We start from the raw sequence: 19,422 nt of genomic DNA, 5'->3' as shown, positions 1-19,422 counted from the left end.
ATCATATGTTCTGCTCTAGCGCTCACCAGGTTGAGATGTTAGACAACCAGGTGAAGGGATTGTGTTGACAAAATGTACATCTTGCAGCTCTCAGTGATTGGATCTCATTACTTTGCAATTTTGCCACGCAGCCTTGGACTAAACTCATGGAATTTCATTTTTTTTTTTTTCACACACACACACACACACACACACACACACACACACACACACACACCTTAAAAAAATTAAAAAAAAAAAAAGAAACACATGCAAGGCATGTCTTTCGATCAGTTTTAAAGTTACATAACTGCCATTTGTGAAAGGACCACATACACAATAAAATGAACCACATTAATATAAAAGGTTTATTAAAATATTACACTGCATAGTATGTACACAATTCAAAATTTAAGTGCAAAGACATTTGGTGTAGAGCACAAGTTAAAACATATCATGATGTAACGTTAGTCATTTTGTTATTAAGATTCCTTAATAACAAAATGAAGAGCAATTTAAATCTGCTGAAAGGAAAATACTTTTAGGTAAAAAGCACTCAGTACCCAGCTCCAAAAGCAACTAGATTGAGGTCAAAATGAATAGCAGCCCAGTTAGACTAACTCACCAAATGCTTCAGGGCCTTAAATGTCTCTGGTGAAGGCATGTGCAAGAACTAAATAGGTGCTTTTTGGACATCCCAACTTTGTGCAAGATCATTAATAAGAGAACATTTCAGCTTTGAAATGAGGGCAATCCTCATCATCGTCTGGCTTGAATACTTGTTCTTCACTGCCTGTAAAATACATAAAGTATGAAATATAAAAACAACAAATACAAAAAAAATACTAAACCTACTCTTGAAACTCGTAAACTTGATAGAACAGTCAACAATGTGTGTTCAATGTCATACAGTCCCCATACCATTTACCATGTGGTCCATCTACAATTTCCATTCTTCAATCTCTTTACATGCTATAGATTATATAAACAAAAGTTGTTTGCATATTAAAAGTGGTTCCATTACCCATTTGCTCAAGAGGAAAATATTATGGATGAAACCACCTTTTCATAAAGTACCAGATCTTTCATCGGGCAATCACTTAGCATGCTTCTTTGAAAACTCAAACACTAAAAAACAATTACAAAAGTCCCCAATTACTTACCAAATGCTTTGTGAGCCCTTTATTCACAGCGACAACATTCTTGGCAATGTGCCTCATGACTGGAAGAAGGCTGTCCTCTGCATAGCCCATATAGTGTTGCAGTGTGGGAGTCTAGAACAGGGAAACCACCTTCAACAGGGTCACTTTCCAAAAGGTAGGTTTTTAAAAGGGTACAGGAGTACATGTGACCTACCCATTCTCCATAGCTGTATAGTTTGAGTGTGAGGGCGAAGGCTGCACAGGCCACGTGAGACGGTGAAAAGTGGACCATATCGTAGTCCTGCATGGTGAGCTCCATTAGGTACTTAGCAAGGGTGTGATGCTCAGCAGTGACCTATCAAACATGCAAACCCGCACACGTTCTTAACCAACGCAGATTGATGACTACCACACAATTTTCTTTCCCCTACAACATACATCTCCAATCTTGGAAGCTCTTCTGAGAAACTGAATGGGCTGTGGACGTCCAATGCTGAAATCGAGGACCCTCAGGATGTCCATCTCCATCTTTCTGATTTGAGCGGCAGTGTAAGCCGAGTCCGTCACAAACACAAAATCTGTGACCTCAGGGGGATACCTCTCCTCATACTTAGAGGCGATAAACATGGCAGTCACACCAACAAGTTGGAGTCGATTTCTTGGTTCTGGGTTGTCCTGTCAGGTGCAAAAGGAGCAAAAACGGTTTACATAACAACAACGTCAGAAGCAGAGAGACAAGTACAAATGGGACCGATCATACCTGAAGGAAGCGGTCGATAATTGCCACGGTCATAAACATGGTCTCCTGCAGCAGTTTAAATTGGATATGGACCTGAACAAGCCAGTTAATAAGGATGGCACGCATGCTTCCCGTTACTTCCTGGCCATCAAGATATCTTGGCCTGACTGCCTGGTCAGACTGCAGGATTTGGAGGAAGGGGTTGACTTCAACAATAATAACGCAATAGAATGTAAACATAAAAATAAATGGTCACTGTATGCTGAATGAGGTCAAAGAGCCCTAGATCAGACGAGGGAATCAAAAACCTCTTACCATAGTGACCCACTACAAACCCAGCCTTAAACAAAACAAACCTCAAGCTGCTGTAGATATTTGTAAATGTCCTTGACATATTCACTGCAGAGCAAATGATAGCTATGGTCTTCTGCATCCACATCTTCGATGTCCTCAATCAGAGTATCTGAAAAGGCCTGGCACAGGTCATCTGATGTGGCACAATCAATCTCCATGGGCACAGGGCATGCTGGGACGGACAAAACCTGTGGGTAAGAGTACAAGTAACTGAAAAGCTCTAATCATGATCCAATTGCATTGGCAATTGACACATCACCCATAGACCAGAGCGTTGCGATCCAGTTATTGAGCATATTGAGCGTGTGGCTCGTTCCTCAAAAATAAAAACTTAAAATTCCACAAAGCTAGACGTTAGCTTGGGTTGGGTTACAAAAAAAAACCTCACCTTTGCTTCAAGCTTTGGGACAGGTTGGCTGTGAAATTGGGTGGGCTTACATTCTCCCTTCACAGGTGCTCGTTTCACATCCTACACAAATTACATCAGAGTTAACGGCTGGCCTTTAACGAAGAGACAAACTGATTCAAATCAAAACTTACTTTAACGGCTGGCCTTGCCACTGCATGATTGGCAAGAACGCCAAACACCTGCCTCGACCTTAAGGACCTGATTGGGCCTACAACAGGGTTTTGAGCTCGCTGAAAAAAATAAATGTTAATTTCTACAAAACTTTGGAAAAGATCATCGATTTCTTTCTTCTCGCTATACCATCACAGTACATCACAACTAACACTACGCAAACTAAAGTTATCCCTTAGACCACTTACTCGAGTAATAGGGAGAGCCATTGCAGAGAGACGTGCGTAACATCCAGGAGAAGGTTAATACGTTTGCAAACAATCAGTATGTCACCACACTTCTAAAACAAATTTAAATAGTCTCTTTCTCAAACGTGATTCGCTGCATCAAACGTGTAAGATTTGAAGCACACCTGACCTGATTACTTCTATCGCAGAGCACGTGACATAGGATAGATTAGGCGTCATTTCCAATAGTTTTTGCCACTGTCTGTTTAATTTGTGAACTGTTAATCGGCATTAACTAATTCCATTGAATAGGACACCAAGAAACCGATATCATTACTGATGAGTGACTGACAAATAACGTTGCTTCATTGGGGGCTATTTTGAAGATCAACTGTAACAGGGAGACGGGAATATTTTATTTCATGGTTATTTCTTTGTTGATGTTTAGCATAATGAGCTATACCGTATTTGTGCTTCATGGTTTGTCTTATGATATGTGTATTTGATTGGACACCTATTTATATTTGTTCACTTGTGTCTAGGCGGGAGTCTTGTCAGGTATGTGTAGACTTTGAAACTGCTGAATGTTGTTCTCTGCTTATTTAGAGGCATAGCAGGTTTTCTTGAATCTGCTGAATGTTGTCCTCTGCTTATAGATAGGCTGAGCAGGTTTTCTGGCTATTTAGAAGAGTTTAATAAACCAATATTACTTTGGATCCTCACTCTGACTGGGCCGTACCCACATATAGACGGCAACCCAAGGCTCGGTCCGTCACCGCCTGTAATGAATCATGCGATTATCCCTGATGCCGTCCTTTAAGTGTACTTAAATTTAGGCATCATCCCACAGCAGATCCTGAATCATGACCCACGCATGGAGACTAACTGCCATGCATTGCCTGTGCAAGTGAAGTGCTTATGAGATTGTATGAAAAAACCGGAGTACTGAAATTCTAACAGTGCCTGAAATCTTTCCAAATGATCATATTATATTCACAATTTCTATCTCTTCCTACCTCAGCACACTGCAGTAACTGTGTTCACAACTTCTGTCTCTCAGAATTCCAGGAATTGCTCACATTTTGTCTTATTTTGTTAAAATCCACGCCCAGTTACACTAAAGATGATGGTGGTCCGACAGTGATGTATCTTAGTCCATCAAACCACAATGGCTTTTGTTTATTTGTCGCCCTCTGTGAGGATGTATGCATGTGTAGCATGTGCCTTTGTGGAATGTGTGCAACTCTGAGGCCTGTTGGGCAGCTCCCAGAGCGAGCTGGGTGTCAGACTGATTGAGCCCGTTTTAAGGTTCTCCGTGAATAAAATATAACATAGAATCAATTTGGGCATTTGATGTTTGTAAAATTAATATTTCATTTTATATTAAGCTATATATGGCTGGACTTTGTCCCCACAAACAGGAGTTATACAAGAAACATTTATGAATACAAGTCTGAGAAACAACATTGTCTCTTTTGTACAACACTTAGGATAAAGGCGTCTGCTAAATGACTAAATGTATAAGGTCATCATGATTAATGTGTTAACTTACTATACAATAACATAATTATTGAAAAATGTTACATATCGCTGCTTCACCAAACTACCCCTTCTAATCAGTGGAGCTGACCACATGATCAAATATTTTATTTTAAACTTAACACTGGTAAGAATCTTTTAATGAGAGCATTATTGATTTTTTATGAAGATTTATTTACATGTAAAGTGCAAACAGACAAAAGTGTTTTTAAAAGAACAATATTAACATCTCAAAATGAGGAATTGATGAAAATGGTCAAAAATTGTTACATATAAAATTATTCCTTTAACATTCATTTAAAAACATTTACAAATATGAACACTGTATCAAAAGCAATATACCATTTTTAACAGTTGAACGACTGTCTCTATAATGAATCTCATGTGCATTTCTCGCTGTATTCCAGAGTCCACTTTAGTCCACCTCCTCAATGGTGGGCCCCTGTGAACTGGCACCTGCGCCGCTGCGTGCCTGGGCACCACAGCCTCCTGCTGGCATTCCTCCGGGCATTCCTCCTTGGTACAGTTTGGAGATGATGGGGTTGCACACCTTCTCCAGGTCCTTTAGCTGGTGCTCATACTCGTCTTTGTCGGCCAGCTGGTTGCTCTCCAGCCAGGAGATGGCCTGGTTGCACTTCTCCACAACTGTCTTCTTGTCGTCCTCACTGATTTTGCCCTTCATGTTCTCATCCTCAACACTGCTCTTCATGTTGAATGCGTAGGACTCCAAGGAGTTCTTGGCAGCAATCTTCTCTCTCTGAGTGTCATCTTCTGCTTTGTACTTCTCTGCATCCTGTACCATTTTCTCAATATCCTCCTTGCTCAACCTGCCTTTGTCATTTGTGATGGTTATTTTGTTCTCTTTGCCAGTGCTTTTGTCTGCAGCTGACACATTGAGGATTCCATTGGCATCAATGTCAAAGGTCACCTCAATCTGAGGGACACTGCGTGGAGCCGGTGGAATCCCTGTCAGCTCAAACTTGCCCAACAGGTTGTTGTCCTTGGTCATGGCTCTTTCTCCCTCATACACCTGGATCAGGACCCCGGGCTGGTTGTCTGAGTAGGTGGTGAAGGTCTGGGTCTGTTTGGTGGGGATGGTGGTGTTGCGCTTGATGAGGGCAGTCATGACACCTCCAGCCGTCTCAATGCCCAGAGACAGGGGTGCCACATCCAGCAGCAGTAGGTCCTGAACGTTCTCAGACTTGTCACCCATGAGAATGGCAGCCTGAACTGCAGCACCATAGGCCACTGCCTCGTCAGGGTTGATGCCCTTGTTCAGGTCCCTTCCATTGAAGAAATCCTGCAGCTGCTTCTGGATTTTAGGGATTCTGGTGGAACCTCCCACCAAGACAATGTCATGGATCTGTGCCTTGTCAAACTTGGCATCTCTCAGGGCTTTCTCCACAGGCTCAAGGGTTCCCCTGAAGAGGTCGGAGTTCATCTCCTCAAAGCGAGCTCTGGTGATGGAGGTGTAGAAATCAATGCCCTCATAAAGAGAGTCGATTTCAATGCTGGCCTGGGAGCTGGAGGACAGTGTCCTCTTGGCCCTCTCACATGCTGTGCGCAGCCTCCTCAGTGCCCTCTTGTTCTGGCTAATGTCTTTCTTAAATTTCCTCTTGAACTCCTCCACAAAGTGATTCACCATGCGATTATCAAAGTCTTCCCCACCCAGGTGAGTGTCTCCAGCAGTGGCTTTGACCTCAAAGATGCCATCTTCAATGGTTAGGATAGAAACATCAAAAGTACCACCACCTAGGTCAAAGATGAGGACGTTACGCTCACCGGTCGTGCCTTTGTCCAGTCCATAAGCAATGGCTGCTGCCGTGGGCTCGTTGATGATCCTCAGCACATTCAGTCCAGCGATCACCCCAGCGTCCTTGGTGGCCTGGCGCTGGGAGTCATTGAAGTAGGCAGGAACGGTGATGACTGCATTGGTTACTTTCTGTCCCATGTAGGCCTCAGCAATCTCCTTCATCTTGACCAGGACCATGGAGGAGATTTCTTCTGGGTTAAATGTTTTGTTCTCACCTTTGTACTCCACTTGAACTTTGGGCTTTCCCCCATCACTGATGACTGTGAAGGGCCAGTGCTTCATGTCAGACTGAACAACGGAATCATCAAACTTTCGTCCAATGAGACGCTTGGCATCAAAGACGGTGTTGTTGGGGTTCATGGCCACCTGATTTTTTGCAGCATCACCAATCAGCCTCTCTGTGTCTGTGAAGGCCACATAACTCGGGGTGGTTCTGTTGCCCTGGTCGTTGGCAATGATCTCCACTTTTCCATGCTGGAACACCCCAACGCAGGAGTAGGTGGTACCCAGGTCAATACCAATGGAAATACCTTTTGCTGATGACATCCTGATTTTGGGAGAAAGAAAAAACAATACCAGTAGAATTTAGTGTTATTAGTGTAAATTATTACATTCCTGAGATTTTTAAGATTCTTGTTTTAGTATTACAGCTTGGTGGATATTTTTTTCTGTACATTTTTCAAACGTGTTTTTCTTTAAATTAATTAAACAAGTCATGCCGAATAGTAGAAGGCATTGTGGTGTCTGTAATATGGTAAATGTAACTGTTCGTTATTTAATGCAGGGTCAGTTAACACAGCCTATTAACACAGCGACCACACCAAAAGATCTATGACAGTTTTCAAAATGCAGGAGAGAAATTGGCATCATGATCTGTCAATATTGGCTGTCTCGCTAACTCTGGAGGGCTCATTGGTTGCCAAGGAGACGTTTAAATGTCCCCAGCAGTGGCACTGCTTGGAGTGTGTATTTTTAGTGATAAGGCAAACGACAACTCTTTATTTCCACACATTCAATCTATTTTCATTCACCGATAGGGCTACAATGGCTACATTTTTATCATCGGTTATGTTATATGACATTTGCAGTGTATTTAACGTTAACTAACATTAACTGAAAACATACTAACGCTCCAACGGTAACGTGAACTTGGCAACCAATAATGTTCAGCGGGCTAATACCCTTATCATACCATATCACGTTAGCTAACGTCATGATAACGTTATGATACATGTTTAATGTTATCTGACGTTGGTCATACTATGACCATGCATGTTACAAGAAATAACGCTCATCACATAGAAGTTAAGAGAAAATCGACTCACGTTGACTTGTTTGGTCGTCTGTGCTGTAGAAGATTTTAACGTCAAAAAGACCCTCTTCTTCCAAACTTGGAATGGTTTTCGGACTTCGTATCTTTATCCAACGTACACTGTGCTCACTGACTTTATAGTTCCGCGCGCTACAGTCTAGCAGTTTCTGGAAAGCTCTGCAGTCTCTACCAATAGGAGCAGAGCTCAGCTGATATTGACCAATTACTGTGCAGAGTAGCCTATGTAAACAAGAGCAGCCGGAACACTTCTAGAACCTTGTAGAATAGTCTTGAGTCAACTAGTTATGTAAAGAAGACGTCATATTTCGACAGGCCAGAAGACGAGCTAAAATCATAAACGTGGAAACGGAGGTTAATCGTTTGTTATTCAAACGTTTCATTTTTTCCCAATTTATCACCCTCTCATTTCCTTTTCACATTAAAAGTCATTACACACTGTTAATCTTATCCTAAGCGATGTCTGTCTTGGTCTGTTTTGCACAGCTAAACTACTGTTTTGCCCTTTATGACGCCCCCTTCAAAATAAGAACAGACATTCAAGTAATTTAAGTTTAGGAATGAAAACGTTCAACCAGGAATTAGTTATTAAGCATTTGGTCACTACCCAGCCTATGAATTCTCTTATCAGGAAACTGTGGTTATGCCACAGTGTTTCGGAGCTTTAGAGCGCAAACCCCAATGCTGCAGCAATACTCTGAATGGCAAAAGAGACTTAAGACTATGCTATTACATCTAAGATTAGGCTACTGTCACGGGATACGAAAATGATTACACTATTGTTTGACTTTCATTAAAAAAACTCTCTTCGTCAGATTTAGGCTACACGTTTTTTTTCATCTGCTGTAGCTCAGTTTACAGTTTTTTTTTTATACAATGAAACCTCTTTGGCCTATCCAACGCTGGAGGGCGATGTGTGTTCACTTTAGTGTAGCTCCTCCAATACAACCAGTGAAAGCATGTTTTCACCTGGACTCCTGTCAGATTACTGACTTCTGGTGACAGACCCATTCATAAAAGAAGGGAAAATATTTCATAAGCTATAAATAATTAATGGCTGAGAACTTTTTGAGCTCAAGACATGGGTCATGGAGTCTATCATCAACACTTACCAAGTCTGAGAATGAAAAAAATATATATATATATCGATGTAGCCTACATGGCCAAAATAAGGGGGGGTAGAATCAATACAATATTGTTTTTCTATTTTCCGTTGTACTCAACATTTCGACATATATCTTCCCACCCTATAGCTAGTCTACAGAAAGAAAGAAGGAACGATTGCAACTTCGAAGGGTACGGGGAAGACACATTACACGAAAATGATTCTGAGCGACTTCTGACTCAGAAGGATCATCCATTTTTTTAGTAAACAAGCAAAAGTAACATCTGAAAAATCACATTTTCAAATAGCCTAGTAGTTTCTCTCTTCCAACTACTCGGAGTACCACTTAGCCTAAAGTAAAATGATTCCGAGGACGTGACGAGATTTAATAAATGGTCCGTAGCCTAGACTTCTGATATGTGTCATTTCAACAGAATCTATTTGGAGCATGTTGTGTAACTTGAAATGAATTCGAGAATGTTCTGACAACTGCTGGAAGTCTCAGCTGTTAGGTGTTGTTTTTCCTATCGGTACTACATCCTGTAATCTTATTGGTCAGTGCAGACCGAGCGACGATTTTATTGGTTTGAGTGGGCTGACCGTTCTAGAAACTGCTGGAGTGCGCTGCGCTGAGGTATATAGAGGAACTGCTGGGAAATGTTCAGTCAGAGTCGAAAGTGATCAAGAAGGCAGCGGTTAATTCAGAGCTGAAGAAGGAGAGGAGGCATAATTTGCCATCAACACACCAGACAAGATCAAGTCAATACCTGTGAGTAAAGATTATAGTACTTGAAAGATTTTTACTGCAGGCATAAGAGTGGAGGGTCTTGTAGTCTTGGCCTATTTGTAGCGGTGATTTGTGTATAAAATCTTACTTGTCTAATTAAGAAATGTAAACAAATGCTATATGGGCTACAACAACATTGAACATTACCTCCAGTATTAGTAGGTTATTAGCCAACATAAAATAACTTGAATTGTATGTAGGCTTATAAACTACTGATGCCGTAATACAGAAAACCCATTTATGGAGGGCAACAGCAAAAGTTTATGACCAGTGTATTGTCTTTTAATTAATATATCTGGACAATTTCTAGGCAGGGGGACAAATACTGTTGATAGTATATCAGTAATATCAATACAAATATCAATACAAACTCTGATTTTGTGTTTGTTTGTGTGTGTTCAGAAATCAGAATGTCATCAGCAAAAGGTATTTCCATTGGTATTGACCTGGGTACCACCTACTCCTGCGTTGGGGTGTTCCAGCATGGAAAAGTGGAGATCATTGCCAACGACCAGGGCAACAGAACCACCCCGAGTTATGTGGCCTTCACAGACACAGAGAGGCTGATTGGTGATGCTGCAAAAAATCAGGTGGCCATGAACCCCAACAACACTGTCTTTGATGCCAAGCGTCTCATTGGACGAAAGTTTGATGATTCCGTTGTTCAGTCTGACATGAAGCACTGGCCCTTCACAGTCATCAGTGATGGGGGAAAGCCCAAAGTTCAAGTGGAGTACAAAGGTGAGAACAAAACATTTAACCCAGAAGAAATCTCCTCCATGGTCCTGGTCAAGATGAAGGAGATTGCTGAGGCCTACATGGGACAGAAAGTAACCAATGCAGTCATCACCGTTCCTGCTTACTTCAATGACTCCCAGCGCCAGGCCACCAAGGACGCTGGCGTGATCGCTGGACTGAATGTGCTGAGGATCATCAACGAGCCCACGGCAGCAGCCATTGCTTATGGACTGGACAAAGGCACGACCGGTGAGCGTAACGTCCTCATCTTTGACCTAGGTGGTGGTACTTTTGATGTTTCTATCCTAACCATTGAAGATGGCATCTTTGAGGTCAAAGCCACTGCTGGAGACACTCACCTGGGTGGGGAAGACTTTGATAATCGCATGGTGAATCACTTTGTGGAGGAGTTCAAGAGGAAATTTAAGAAAGACATTAGCCAGAACAAGAGGGCACTGAGGAGGCTGCGCACAGCATGTGAGAGGGCCAAGAGGACACTGTCCTCCAGCTCCCAGGCCAGCATTGAAATCGACTCTCTTTATGAGGGCATTGATTTCTACACCTCCATCACCAGAGCTCGCTTTGAGGAGATGAACTCCGACCTCTTCAGGGGAACCCTTGAGCCTGTGGAGAAAGCCCTGAGAGATGCCAAGTTTGACAAGGCACAGATCCATGACATTGTCTTGGTGGGAGGTTCCACCAGAATCCCTAAAATTCAGAAGCAGCTGCAGGATTTCTTCAATGGAAGGGACCTGAACAAGGGCATCAACCCTGACGAGGCAGTGGCCTATGGTGCTGCAGTTCAGGCTGCCATTCTCATGGGTGACAAGTCTGAGAACGTCCAGGACCTACTGCTGCTGGATGTGGCCCCCCTGTCTCTGGGCATTGAGACGGCTGGAGGTGTCATGACTGCCCTCATCAAGCGCAACACCACCATCCCCACCAAACAGACCCAGACCTTCACCACCTACTCAGACAACCAGCCCGGGGTTTTGATCCAGGTGTATGAGGGAGAAAGAGCCATGACCAAAGACAACAACCTTTTGGGCAAGTTTGAGCTGACAGGGATTCCACCGGCCCCACGCAGTGTCCCTCAGATTGAGGTGACCTTTGACATTGATGCCAATGGAATCCTCAATGTGTCAGCTGTAGACAAAAGCACTGGCAAAGAGAACAAAATAACCATCACAAATGACAAAGGCAGGTTGAGCAAGGAGGATATTGAGAAAATGGTACAGGATGCAGAGAAGTACAAAGCAGAAGATGACACTCAGAGAGAGAAGATTGCTGCCAAGAACTCCTTGGAGTCCTACGCATTCAACATGAAGAGCAGTGTTGAGGATGAGAACATGAAGGGCAAAATCAGTGAGGAGGACAAGAAGACAGTTGTGGAGAAGTGCAACCAGGCCATCTCCTGGCTGGAGAACAACCAGCTGGCCGACAAAGACGAGTATGAGCACCAGCTGAAGGACCTGGAGAAGGTGTGCAACCCCATCATCTCCAAACTGTACCAAGGAGGAATGCCCGGAGGAATGCCAGCAGGAGGCTGTGGTGCCCAGGCACGCAGCGGCGCAGGTGCCAGTTCACAGGGGCCCACCATTGAGGAGGTGGACTAAAGTGGACTCTGGAATACAGAGAGAAATGCACATGAGATTCATTATAGAGACAGTCATTCAATGGTTAAAAATGGTATATTGCTTTTGATACAGTGTTCATATTTGTAAAAAAATTTAAATGAATGTTAAAGGGATAATTTTATATGTAACAATTTTCTGACCTCATTTTCATCAATTCCTTATTTTGAGATGTTTATATTGTTCTTTTAAAAACACTTTTGTCTGTTTGCACTTTAAATGTAAATAAATCTTCATAAAAAATCAATAATGCTCTCATTAAAAGATTCTTAACTGGTTAAGCTCCACTGATTAGAAGGGGTAGTTTGGTGAAGCAGCGATATGTAACATTTTTCAATAATTATGTTATTGTATAGTAAGTTAACACATTAATCATGATGACCTTATACATTTAGTCATTTAGCAGACGCCTTTATCCTAAGTGTTGTACAAAAGAGACAATGTTGTTTCTCAGACTTGTATTCATAAATGTTTCTTGTATAACTCCTGTTTGTGGGGACAAAGTCCAGCTATATATAGCTTAATATAAAATGAAATATTAATTTTACAAACATCAAATGCCCATATTTATTCTATATTATATTTTATTCACGGAGAACCTTAAAACGGGCTAAATCAGTCTGACACCCAGCTCGCTCTGGGAGCTGCCCAACAGGCCTCAGAGTTGCACACAATCCACACAAAGGCACATGCTACACATGCATACATCCTCACAGAGGGCGACACATAAACAAAAGCCATTGTGGTTTGATGGACTAAGATACATCATTGTCGGACCACCATCATCTTTAGTGTAACTGGGCGTGGATTTTAACAAAATAAGACAAAATGTGAGCAATTCCTGGAATTCTGAGAGACAGAAGTTATGAACGCAGTTACTGCAGTGTGCTGAGGTAGGAAGAGATAGAAATTTTGAATATAATATGATCATTTGGAAAGATTTCAGGCACTGTTAGAATTTCAGTACTCCGGTTTTTTCATACAATCTCATAAGCACTTCACTTGCACAGGCAATGAAGGGCAGTTAGTCTCCATGTGTGGGTCATGAGTCAGGATCTGCTGTGGGATGATGCCTAAACTTAAGGACACTTAAAGGAAGGCATCAGGGATAAACGTATGATTCATTCCAGGCTGTGACGGACCGAGCCTCGGGTTACCGTCTATATGTGGACATGGCCAAAAGCTCAGTCAGAGTGAGGGGTTCAAAGTTATATTGGTTTATTAAACTCTTCAAAATATCCAGAAAACCTGCTAAGCCCCTAAAGCAGTTTCAAGGTCTACACACATACACATACCTGACAAGACTCCCGCCTAGACAGAACAAGTGAACAAATATAAATAGGTGTCCAGCACCATTTATAAAAAAGGGGGTATACACAAAAATCAAATAATACACAGATCATAAGACAAACCCTGAAACACAAATACGGTATATCTCATTGTGCTAAACATCAACAAAGAATTAACCATGAAATAAAATATTCCCCGGCGTGTAAAAAGACACCTTATTGGCCAAGACCATTTATTTTGTCCCATCCGGCACCCATACTTCACAGTTCTATCATACAACTTTGGTCAGACGTGACTTCAATCTATTTCTCACGAAAGTTCATTGATAATGCTCAAGTTAAACTTCAGTGTGCATGCTTGTGTTGTTTGACTGAATATGCTGAAGCGGTTGAGACCCAGTAGGTTTCATCACTGAAATGTTGTTGTCCTGAGACTTGCCATAACTAACTAGAGATACTTCAACACTGTTCAACTTTCATGAATGTTTAATATGTATATGCAAGTCTCTCATTGGTTTTAGCTTTGAAAGGAATGCATCTAACTACACTAGTGGCAAGGCGTTTTTCTTTGCAGTGCAAGTTTGCAGTGATTGTTTGTGAAAAGAGTGAGTTTCCTTTTTTGAGGCCTCCCAAGGCCCTGATCAGCAATGAACTTGTAGCTGAGAGTGGGTCTCGTCAGATGGAGTAGAGTGTTATGAGAGTATGAGTTTATCTGAAATGGTTCAATAACTGTTTTACACCTGCTATTCTGAGTTTTAAATGGCTGGGAAACTACCCAACTCCTTCCCAGGTTTCATTCTTTTATAACCCAAATGAGGTACATAACCAGTGTATCAGCTATTCAAGGCCATTCTTAATACAATTTTAGTGTTTTTACAACTTTGCTACTAGTTCCTTGTCGCAGTTCACTGCGACATAACAGTATGGTACATGACACTAGTCATGATTGAAACATGTACCAAAAATAGACAATTCTTTTTACTCCAAATCAATGCCCTCTGAGAAAAGGCGATGGAAACGCTGAAATCCCTCCTTCACCTGTGGTGGCTGTGGAAACAGCTAACGTTAACGTTAGTGATGCTAGCAACAGTGTAGCCAATGGTTTACTTTTACTCAATACACACTAATTGCCTGCTTCATCGCTAGTGATAATTTCACATTTTTGCATTTTTAAAATGTTCTCTGGTTTTAAGTTAAGGCTTCCCTAGCTGTCTGCTTTATTTCACTGTTGCAGTCAACAGATAATTAATTGGCTACATATTGAAACATTTAATAAGTACTCATCAAGCCACTAAGTTCTGTGAAAGATTCATTGTAAAAAGTTATGCACAGTTGTGTATCTGTTTTGTCTTTTAAATGCATGCACTTTATGCTGAGGCTATTGTACACACATACATCTCCACTGAGCCATGCAGAAGCCTGATAGTATAGAAGTGTAGGCTATATGATCTTGATGATAGCGACTTGGCGATTGTTTGGCCGGGGGGGGGGGCTTGAGCCTTGTTGCCCAGGGCACAGAAAATTGTTAATCCGGCCCTGCCTAAATCGAAGCATTTATCCATTCACGCTACCAAAAGTCAAAGAGTTTTGTGTGCTTTTGCTCTCTACGGGTTGGTGAGTTATCCGGGTTCTTTAACCCTCACTAGCTCAGGGCGCTGCAAAATTCGTTGGCTCAACTTAATTTTGGAAGTAGTAGCTGCTATCCTGGCTGCCTAGCTGGCTAAGTTTCTGACTAGCCTACTAGCTTGCTAACAACGTGTTCGTTGCTGATAGTGTGCTTGTGTTTTAATACTCTCTCTACTTTCAGATTAAAAAAGATGTCCAGACACTACCCCAACTGCGGGCACACCCGTGTCAAGGGTGACCGCGACCGTCAGGGACCATGCAGTGGTCGCGATCTCGGGCGATGACCCTGTCTGTGACATCTGTGCTAGCCTCCCGCTAGCTAAGGCTACCAGGCGCCTTGCGCTCTGGAAGCGCAAGGACGCCGAGGGGGCTGCACCGGCTCCATCCGGTGCTAACTCCCCTGTAGGACCGAGTGCGCCTCCAGCCGTGGGCTCTGTGAGTGAGAACAGCCGCCTTGCAGCTGCAGCTCCACTCTTGAGCCTCTCCCCGTCACCGCCGCCTGCCAGCCCTGGGGAGAAATCAGAGTACACAATATTCACTGTCTAGCTCACATAGGACAATGAATTCAAGTCTTCCACTTTCACAATAATAATATGTATCATTGACCTTTTCTCATTGGTACCTAAAATACATTACACAAAAAAGATGATATACGAATATTAAAATAATATATAAAATCAAATATTTTTTTTATACTTTTTCGCATACTGTAACACATTTGTATGATATGAATTTAGTCAACAATGCCACTGAATAGGTTAGAAGACCTACAGATAGTGCACTCTAATTGTAAGCAATCGTACATTAACAAGTTTATTCCAAATGCCAGGGCATGACTGATAGTTGAAAGAAAGTTACATTGAAGATTTGATTTCCCACTTTTCCAGAACCTTGGAAAAAGTTCCACAATTGTCAGAAATCGTTTGAAAAGACCGTTATTGGGAGAGTAATATAATTCTGTCTCATGCCGTGTGTGCTTACCTTAGTCTGCATACTACAACCTGGAGTGTAAACTGATGGTGGCCTTCTACCGCACCACTATCGAAAGTGTACTAACCTACTGCATCTCGGCGTGGTACTCCGGTTGCACCGCAGCAGACAAGAGAGCCCTCCAAAGGGTCATCAACACAGCACAAAAAATCACTGGCTGCTCACTGCCCTCCCTGGAATCCATTGCCCGCTCCCGCTACCTTAGCAGGGCCAATAACATCTTAAAAGACTCCTCTCACCCAGGCCACCACCTGTTTACTCTCCTGCCCTCAGGCAGACGGTACAGATCCTTTAGAGCAAGGACCACGCGTCTTAAGAACAGTTTTTTCCCGACAGCCATCAGAACTCTAAACACCGACATGCACTAAACACTAAGCACTTTATTGACTACAAGTCACATACCATCTCGGTCACCTTACACATGTGCATAAACAAAGCTGTATTAATTGATTAACTTTGGTCTATGCCACCGCACTTTGTTCTACTCTTAATGTATATATATATTTTTTGGGGGGCTGTTCCTACTGTTTTTGGATAGTTGTAGTATTGTTATGTTATATGTTGTTGTTGTGTTATATGTTGTCCCTCGTCACACCAACAGGAGAAGCACTCAAAATTTCGTTGTATAAATACAATGACAATAAAGGCTTTTCTATCTATTCTATCTATTCTACATCTTATTAATATAAGACATTGCACTCATTTAAGGGTCTGAAATCATTTAATCAGAAGAGATGGTTAAGTCTAATCTTGTTGATTGGTACGGTTCCATTTCCTGAGTACAGTTAGTCTGCAGTAATAATCTCTTAAATGAATGCAGCATGGCTTTGTGTGTCTTTGACTACCAAGGCACACCTTACTTTGACACTTCTCTAAAAATGTAGAGATTTTAAGAGATGATGAAGACAAATAAACAGAATATTATGCCTTAGTGCAGTGGTTGGATTTCTGAGGACATCTTTGTGAGTATTTCAAAATTTTAAAAGATGTAAGAATTTCTCTGCAGATATTTTCTGGTAATAATATCTAGTTATTCTTTATAAGCTGCCCTTGCATGTCTTCAAACAACACCTCTCAGTTAAGGCCATGTTTCAAGATGTCACTACTGTCAGAGGCTAACGCCATCTTCGAGGTGATCAAAACAAATAAACTCACCATCATGTCTTTGTTCAGTCGTTGAATTTCTGGGAAAGGTGGTGGTGTCCTCCCATAAGAGCTTCCATTAGACACCTGACCCTCACAGCAGGCCTAAATCCCCCTGCAGACACACCTGTGGAGGGCTGTATAAAAGATCAGGTGAGATGGGTCTCACACACCGAGCCCCAGTGAAGGAGCCGTCTACAGCATCTCCACACACTGAAGCAACATGGACCTCAGAGCCTCCATCTCCCTTCTTGTGCTGCTGCTTGGCCTGTCCAAGGCTCTGCCTGTCATGGTAAGAATGCCTGAGATATTCAGAACTCTATCTTTAAATAGTAATTGTTTGTTTGTACCGTTTCATCTTCACCTTTTGGATTTTATCTGTCTCTAGGAGGACGGAGATGAAAATGAGATTTTCTTTGAGGAGCCTGACAGTGTGGACATAACTACACAGATTCTGGCAACCAATAATGGTCTGTTTCTCATTATTTAAACTATTTAACTGCTTCATTTAAATTATCGTTTGCATACACTTACAGTGTCACTAGAATAACTTTAAAAATGACATTTCATCTTTCAGCTTCCAGTGAGTTTCTAATGGAAGGAGATCTTGTTGTGCCAAGAACCAGGAATGCTCTGGCTTGCTGGAACAACAACTGCTTATGGAAGAAGTCTTCTAATGGGAAAGTTGAGGTCCCCTACACAGTCAACTCTCAGTTTTGTAAGTATTTGTTGTATTTTTTTAATATGCAATATATATATTTCAAAGCACCCCCATTGGTGCTTAATGTTTGTTGTGCTTTTCAGCATCCGCTGATCAGAGGAAAATTCAAAATGCCATGGCAACCTTCAACGGTAGAACCTGTATTCAGTTTGTTGCTCGCTCGACTCAGAGTGACTACATCAGCATTGAGAACAGAGATGGGTGAGTTTGTCGACTGTAGAGTGTTGAAAATGTCTACGTCCACATACACCTGCTTCCTGGAGCATAGCTTTTCTCCCTTAAATGTAAATCCCACACTAATTATCTTGCTGGTAACACTTTTATGTAAAGATCCAATGTAATGACACCAGTGAAGACCACTACTAAATGAATACCAGTTTGGCATTACCTGCAGAATTACTACTAATATTCATTAATGCTGATTAGTGTGTGACTGACTGGTAATTAGTAACATAACGTCATTAAACACATCCTGGTTGTAAATCCTAATTCTGTGAACAAATGAAAGCAAACTTACAGTAATTAATACATACACTAATATAAGTTAATGACACCCTGTTGTAACTGTTGCTGTCATTGTTCCGCCCATCTTTCTCAGGTGCTTCTCCAGCCTTGGGAGGACAGGAGGCAAACAGGTGGTCTCCCTCCAAAAGAGCGGTTGTGTTTACCACGGCATCATCCAGCATGAACTCAACCATGCTCTGGGCTTCTACCATGAGCAAACCAGGAGTGACAGAGACCAGTATGTGAAAATCAACTGGAATTACATCAACCCAAGTAAGCTGCATTCCCCACCTTCAATTCTTACTCAGACCGACTGAAATGAATGAAGACCTTGAGACCCTTCTCCTTGTTTTGGCAGAAATGGTTTACAACTTCCAGAAACAAAAGACCAACAACCTGAACACTCCATATGACTACTCTTCTGTGATGCATTATGGGAGGTAAGAAAATGGGAACCACTGAATAAAACGTATTCACCAAGAGCTGTTTTACCTGTTCGCATTACTACATAAAAAATATGTTTTATAAAACTTTTACAAATCACTGTCCACATCTCCTTCTGTAGAACTGCGTTCACAGTCCAGAATGGAAAGGAGACAATCACTCCAATTCCAAACTCAAATGTTCAAATTGGACAGAGACAGGGAATGTCCACCACTGACATCCTGAGGATCAACAAACTCTATGGATGCTGTGAGTATGACCTCCTGTATGATATGGTGAAACATCATATAACTTTGAGATTTCTGAAATGATGAGTACTGCAATCCAATTCTGACAATTCTCTCCTCTTCCAAACAGAACCAAACCCAAACTGATGCTGTCCCAGTCTGGTACCACCACATGACGTCTTGGTCACAGAACACAATGTGACAGATGAATATGTATATGTCTTGTGAGCATCACCACTGTCATATTGATATTACTGGAAAATAAAATGACTGAAAATAACTCATTGTCTTGTTGTTGCTCTACTATTTTCATGCAATATGGCAAAATAATCTATTTCCAGAATCAGAAACATATCCTCTCAGTATCCTTCCTTCTTTAAAAGAACAGCCGCACAACAGTTCACATTAAGAAATATGAGCCAAAATGTCAACAAGTTATGGAACTAAGAGAGCAAGCATGTATATGTGGGCCCAGTTCAGATTTTCTGTGGGCAGAGTCATACAAATTCTATACGGAGCCCCAGTGGGGTCTCTGTGGAATCGTCCACAAGGGCTCATCCATGGAAATCCC

The 19,422-nt window shown here is 41.8% G+C and overlaps 4 protein-coding genes across 4 annotated transcripts; 2 read left to right on the top strand and 2 right to left on the bottom strand.

Moving 5' to 3' along the window:
• Positions 1-326: 326 nt before the first annotated feature.
• On the bottom strand, positions 327-3,136 carry LOC105896340 (G2/mitotic-specific cyclin-B1-like). Its single transcript, XM_031563826.2, has 9 exons — positions 2,983-3,136; positions 2,755-2,853; positions 2,603-2,683; positions 2,217-2,402; positions 1,882-2,040; positions 1,560-1,796; positions 1,336-1,476; positions 1,143-1,253; positions 327-772 (listed from the first exon to the last, which is right to left on the bottom strand). The coding sequence occupies exons 1-9, from the start codon at positions 3,001-3,003 to the stop codon at positions 653-655; spliced, it is 1,155 nt and encodes a 384-aa protein (XP_031419686.1). The 5' UTR covers positions 3,004-3,136; the 3' UTR covers positions 327-652.
• Positions 3,137-4,653: 1,517 nt separating this feature from the next.
• Positions 4,654-7,801, bottom strand: LOC116219755 (heat shock 70 kDa protein-like). Its single transcript, XM_031563556.2, has 2 exons — positions 7,639-7,801; positions 4,654-6,860 (listed from the first exon to the last, which is right to left on the bottom strand). Exon 2 carries the CDS (start codon positions 6,857-6,859, stop codon positions 4,916-4,918), a length of 1,944 nt encoding a protein of 647 aa, XP_031419416.1. The 5' UTR covers position 6,860; positions 7,639-7,801; the 3' UTR covers positions 4,654-4,915.
• A 1,563-nt stretch (positions 7,802-9,364) lies between these two features.
• LOC105905815 (heat shock 70 kDa protein) lies at positions 9,365-12,091 on the top strand. Its single transcript, XM_031563557.2, has 2 exons — positions 9,365-9,517; positions 9,938-12,091. Exon 2 carries the CDS (start codon positions 9,946-9,948, stop codon positions 11,887-11,889), a length of 1,944 nt encoding a protein of 647 aa, XP_031419417.1. The 5' UTR covers positions 9,365-9,517; positions 9,938-9,945; the 3' UTR covers positions 11,890-12,091.
• Positions 12,092-17,480: 5,389 nt separating this feature from the next.
• LOC116219730 (hatching enzyme 1.2-like) lies at positions 17,481-19,338 on the top strand. The gene is made up of 5 exons (XM_042703853.1): positions 17,481-17,673; positions 17,760-17,877; positions 18,275-18,453; positions 18,539-18,620; positions 18,746-19,338. The coding sequence occupies exons 1-5, from the start codon at positions 17,514-17,516 to the stop codon at positions 18,933-18,935; spliced, it is 729 nt and encodes a 242-aa protein (XP_042559787.1). The 5' UTR covers positions 17,481-17,513; the 3' UTR covers positions 18,936-19,338.
• Positions 19,339-19,422: the final 84 nt, after the last annotated feature.

The sequence above is a fragment of the Clupea harengus genome, chromosome 26 (genome assembly GCF_900700415.2).
Source record: "Clupea harengus chromosome 26, Ch_v2.0.2, whole genome shotgun sequence".
NCBI lineage: Eukaryota > Metazoa > Chordata > Actinopteri > Clupeiformes > Clupeidae > Clupea > Clupea harengus.
Note: the sequence above shows the minus strand (reverse complement) of the source record. Positions and strands in the feature narration are given on the sequence as shown.

What these genes read in the sequence shown, in the direction of transcription:
- LOC105896340 (XM_031563826.2), bottom strand. Translation starts at nt 3,003, where the DNA reads ATGGCTCTCCCTATTACTCGA. An exon ending in GAGCTTCCAAGATTGGAGAT is followed by an intron (nt 1,477 to 1,559) that starts GTATGTTGTAGG and finishes CATGTTTGATAG; the next exon opens with GTCACTGCTGAGCATCACAC. An exon ending in TATACAGCTATGGAGAATGG is followed by an intron (nt 1,254 to 1,335) that starts GTAGGTCACATG and finishes TCCCTGTTCTAG; the next exon opens with ACTCCCACACTGCAACACTA.
- LOC116219755 (XM_031563556.2), bottom strand. Translation starts at nt 6,859, where the DNA reads ATGTCATCAGCAAAAGGTATTTCCATTGGTATTGACCTGGGTACCACC.
- LOC105905815 (XM_031563557.2), top strand. Translation starts at nt 9,946, where the DNA reads ATGTCATCAGCAAAAGGTATTTCCATTGGTATTGACCTGGGTACCACC.
- LOC116219730 (XM_042703853.1), top strand. Translation starts at nt 17,514, where the DNA reads ATGACATTTCATCTTTCAGCTTCCAGTGAGTTTCTAATGGAAGGAGAT. An exon ending in CACAGTCAACTCTCAGTTTT is followed by an intron (nt 17,674 to 17,759) that starts GTAAGTATTTGT and finishes TGTGCTTTTCAG; the next exon opens with CATCCGCTGATCAGAGGAAA. An exon ending in AGCATTGAGAACAGAGATGG is followed by an intron (nt 17,878 to 18,274) that starts GTGAGTTTGTCG and finishes CATCTTTCTCAG; the next exon opens with GTGCTTCTCCAGCCTTGGGA.